At 37.6% G+C, this 5,000-nt stretch overlaps 1 protein-coding gene across 1 annotated transcript in view; it reads left to right on the forward strand.

Annotated features, from left to right (window-relative positions):
* Positions 1-2,240, forward strand: part of mfsd8l2 (major facilitator superfamily domain containing 8-like 2) — a 20,443-nt gene extending 18,203 nt beyond the window's left edge. Inside the window, exons 11-12 of the mRNA XM_056264089.1 lie at positions 780-888; positions 2,084-2,240. Of these exons, the coding sequence (XP_056120064.1) occupies positions 780-860 (81 nt within the window). The 3' untranslated portion in view covers positions 861-888; positions 2,084-2,240. The remainder of the gene's footprint in view (positions 1-779; positions 889-2,083) is intronic.
* Positions 2,241-5,000: the final 2,760 nt, after the last annotated feature.

Here is a 5,000-nt window from a genome sequence, read left to right on the forward strand (position 1 = left end):
AACTATTGAAATGTCTTACTTGTCCAGCAGAAAAAAGCTTCTCTTCTTCCGTTTTGAACCCCTTCAAAACACGGAGTTCACGCAAAAAACGCCCTGCCTATGTTCCTTGTGTTCACATGAGACGGTTGCTGTCTTTCTCTAGCCACTTTAAATCCGAAGTACGAAGTCTTTTGGGTTTTATAACGGGTGAATCTGCAGTTGACACTGATGATTGTCGTTTGGATCTTTCTGGATCCGCCATAAGTTTAATTATGTAAAGTGCTGCGAGAAAAGGGATCTCTACTCTCCCCAACGTCAACATCCTCACGCGCCGTATAGCTAGCCGAAACTCCTTCTTTATGTGTACGGATGTGACGTAATGACGCAAAGACATGCTCGAATTTCCCGCGGAAACCCACCAGTACCACTGGAATTAAAATCATTATTACAAGCTAACCGTTTTGAATCGAGCTACGGCAAGCAGATAGTTTTGAACACTGGCTGAATATGTTTTTTTTTAAATAATTATTTTGGAATATTTTTTAACTTGAAAAAAGTTACGGACAGCAGCTTTAAGGAAATATAAAAAAAAAAAAGATTAATTATGTGAATAATTTCTATTATAACACATAACAATGTCTGGTGTCTGTCAACAAACAAAAGTTGGTGTCTGATCTTCAATGTGAAGTCATTGTTTATATATATGGTAATGAGGGACAAATATTGTACCTTTTGTTTTGGCTCAAATTTTGTTTGACCTTTAACACTGAGTCCAACGTTCGGTGACTTATCCTGGGCAGATCATGATGGCGTTGTCCTACGAGAAGCTGGTGGAGCCGCCCAGGGTGGAGAATGCTCAGGACTCAGAGAATGGAGGATAGACACCACCTTTCGCTTTACGGGATACAGGTGAGACAGTGGACTTTAACTTGTTCATTGGGGAAGTGTGTAATTTTTGTTTCAGCAACATGACCAAATGAAACTGAAAAAATAACTGGTTGAAAAAGAACAGATAGTATATATATATGTATGTGTGTGTGTAAATATCTCTCTCTCTCTCTCTCTCTCTTTCTCTCTCTCTCTCTCTCTCTCTCTCTCTCTCTCTCTCTCTCTCTCTCTCTCTCTCTCTCTCTCTCTCTCTCTCTCTCTCTCTCTCTCTCTCTCTATATATATATATATATATATATATATATACACCTTCTTCTCATTTATGCATATATGATATATCATACATACATACATACATACATATACACACATATGTACTGTAAACACATATATATATATATACTGTATATACATATATATGTAAATATATATATATTTACACTATAAACAGAAATGCAAGGGGGTAAAAATTATTTCTTTCTTTCTCAAAACACTTAGTTTTGATTTCTAAGTGATCAATTTGTGTATAAGTCTTTTCACACATGATCATTGGGATCATTGGCAAATTAGTAGTTTGTTTTACAATAGCAAACTGAGTTTAAAGCACGTAATGTGCTTGTAGTTTTGCAGACTTGGTCTAAAGATTCCTGTAGGTAGGCTACATGAGTGAATGGTTTCACTGAGTGAGCCTTAAGTTCCACTTTTAGTGTGTAAGCGATTTTAAAATACTGTAAGGGGTTGGGGGATCACCCTAACTACTAAATGTATGCTAAAGTGTACTTCATTTTTCACATGGGAAAATGTATTTTAACATGGGAAATAAATTGACGTTTTGCATTTCATGACGATACACAAATATTGACATTGCACATTTTTATTTTTAAAGAGAAAAAAACTCATTGTGTTAATTTGCTTTTTCACTCTGTACAATCTGGATGGCATATTGTTGTGACTGGCTAAAATTCCACTCATAACTTTTATTTTGTCTTCACTAACTGAGTTAAACTGATACAGACTCCAGCCATGCAGCTCTAAACTGCAATATAGACACATCTCAGAACTGAAAACGAAAAGTAAGAAAGTGGGCCACTGAATAACAAAAATGCTATAATCCGCTTGCGACAAGCAACATTATTACACAAAATCGCACTCTCTACTGTATGACAAAAAGCTGTCATTGGTAAATGAATCTCTCTGTGTGATTTTCATATTTCAGCACAGAGGAAGAGCCCCTCTCTCTGTGGTCTGTCTGCCAAAGTTTAGCGCTCGTGTGGGCCTGTACAGAGCAGATGCTGGAACAGTGGGAGATAAGAGGCCCTGCCAGGGCTAGCAGACCGAGAACAGCAAGAAGGGCACACACATGGGCACACACACACACAATTTGGTTTTATGCTGCAGATTTTTATATTCTGTAATTTTTATTTTATTTTAGTCCTCATCCATTCTGTTTCATTTCGCATAGTGGATTTAGTTACTGACTCTTTTAATGTACATATCTTGTATGATTTGAGGATCTCCTGATTTGCTGATGTGGAGGAGTGAATATTTTAAGTGAATGAACACTTGATGGCGCTGTTGTCCCTTAAAGAGATTGACATAGGACAGACAGAACTGCAAGGCTCTCTATGCATGATAATGTGTGTGAGAGAGAGAGAGAGAGAGAGAGAGAGAGAGAGAGAGAGAGAGAGAGAGAGAGAGAGAGAGAGAGAGAGAGAGAGAGAGAGAGAGAGAGAGAGAGAGAGAGAGAGCGCAGGGTGATAAAGGGAACAAAAACTAAGTTTCTTAAAAACAAATGATTTATGTAGTTATTCTGCACAGATCATTGGTCATTTCTTAGGATATTTACCCATCTTAAGAGGGAAATGGAATATTAATGTGTCCTCTGGTGCATATAATCTGCTCTTTGTACATTGTTTTGAAATATTATTACTGTAAACTCATTAAAATCTGGGTTAATCAAGTATAGAAGCTTAAAATGAATGAATCCAACACCAGCATTATTGTGCCATTCTGTCATTCAATAGTTCTGCTTTTGCTGTGGTGTCCTTATATTGTTGGTGGTGTCCTGTTTTTTCTATGTATTGTAACGTGTTCAAAATGCTGTGTGTTCAAAATGCTGTTCTGTTACAATATTATAAATATACATTATCGCTGATATTTTATTTATGTACTCTAAATATTTCATTACGATTTTGGATTGTGGCTATGGCAGACCTTTTTTTACAGAGTTCATAAATGTATTCCATCTGTAATTTAGCGGGGTGAACCTATAAAAAAAAAGTCTCCCTTAATGGACATTATTTATTATAGCTATCATTGTACTTTGTGTTGTAATACAGTGTCATTAATCTAGTAAACAAGTCAATGCTGAGGGTGTTTTTATTATTTAAAGTGTAAATTTAAAAGGATAGTTTACCCCAAAATGAAAATTCTGTCATCATTCACTCACCCTCATGCCTTTCCAAACCTGTACGCATTTCTTTCATCTGCGAAACACACAAAAAAATATCTATTTTTGAAGAATGTTGGTAAACCAAACTGTTTCGGTTCTTGTCAATATAAGTCAATGGGAACCAAAATGGTTTGGTTACCAACATTCTTCAAAATAGATATTTTTTGCATGTTTCCCAGAAGAAAGAAACGCATGCAGGTTTGGAACGACACGAGGGTGAGTGAATGATGACAGAGTTTTCATTTTGGGGTTTACTATCCCTTTAATAGTGCATTTTTCTGCGATAACATTAAACCAAACCCGGCAAGATGAGAAAAAAGTCCATTCCAATCATATGTGCAGAGCGTCAGAGAATTAGCATTTAACCGTTCACCCCTCAATCCAGATGATCTCATAATCCCGCAGTAGCTCTGTGTGAAAGAAGATTATAATCCCAATCCCTCATACGCGTTCACATCTGTAGCGGTGATAAGCAGGGAGAGACAGAGCGATTGTGACACTGTCATCAATCTGTCAGACATCATTCTGATAGACGCCCAGCTCTGTTGGGAAAATGTATCTCCTGATAGCTTTACCGTTTGTAAATTGTTTATTAGCGACTGTCCTTCACAATACCGGTCACGCCATCTAGAAAGCATCATATTTTGATGTTAATGAGACACATTACTTGGACATCAGAACATAATGACGTAAATGACAGAGGAAAAACAAGCGCTTTTTTTTTTTTTTTTTTTTTAATTAATGCCATCTTTTATCCAAGAGATGTTCGGCATCAGAATAATGGGTTGCCCAGTGGGTTGGCATTTGCGTTCAAGAGGCTTACGTGCCCACCTCGGCACAGCTTCTCCCTCTTCATTTGAAAATGTCATTCGGATCCAGCAGGTTGTGGCCACGGCAACATCAGAGAATAACATTTCTCAAATCCTATTTGACAAAATATGTGTCAGACGTCATAAACGGCTCGGGATTAAACATGTCGGCCAAATGTGTTTAGTGTAACGCGGAGGGTAATCCGAAGGCCAGAGCTACAACAGAACTGGAGACTGGAGAGAAGTTGCTGTCAAAACCTAAAAGACAAGAGAAAAGAAACATTCATAATATATTGTGAATGTTAGGGTCGGGACCCGACACACACTCACGGCCCGACCCGACACACACTCACGGCTCGACCCGACACACACTCACGGCCCGACCCGACACACACTCACATGAGTGAAAACCAGTTTGTGGAGGAGGAGGAAAATCAGGTTTAAGGTAAATTATATTAAGTAATTAGTTTATGATTGGTTTATGAAGCACATTTGGACCCATTTAAGACCAACATTTTCCAAAGCTTCCAATTTATGACCACCAAACGGAAGCATTAGCAAGGCCTATACCTAGGACGTGTTAGCAATGTACGCTAAAACATACTAAACAACATCTTAAAACATGTTAGCGATGTGCTAGCAACATGTTAAAACATGTTAGAAGGATGCTAAAACATGCTTGCAAGGTGTAAAAACATGCTAGCAATGTGCTAAAGTGTGTTGGGAAAATGCTAGCAACACGTGAACTCAATATATGTTTTTTTTTTACTATGGTACTTTTAATGTTGTGTCAGCTGACGCCTTTGTCTTGTTGTATTGTGTTAGTTTAGAAAATCATCTGCTGGAGTCTATTTCACATATAGATATTCATA

This window comes from Rhinichthys klamathensis, unplaced genomic scaffold (assembly GCF_029890125.1).
Source record: "Rhinichthys klamathensis goyatoka isolate OS25496 unplaced genomic scaffold, OSU_Roscu_1.1 h1tg000011l_1, whole genome shotgun sequence".
In the NCBI taxonomy this organism is placed as follows: Eukaryota; Metazoa; Chordata; class Actinopteri; order Cypriniformes; family Leuciscidae; genus Rhinichthys; species Rhinichthys klamathensis.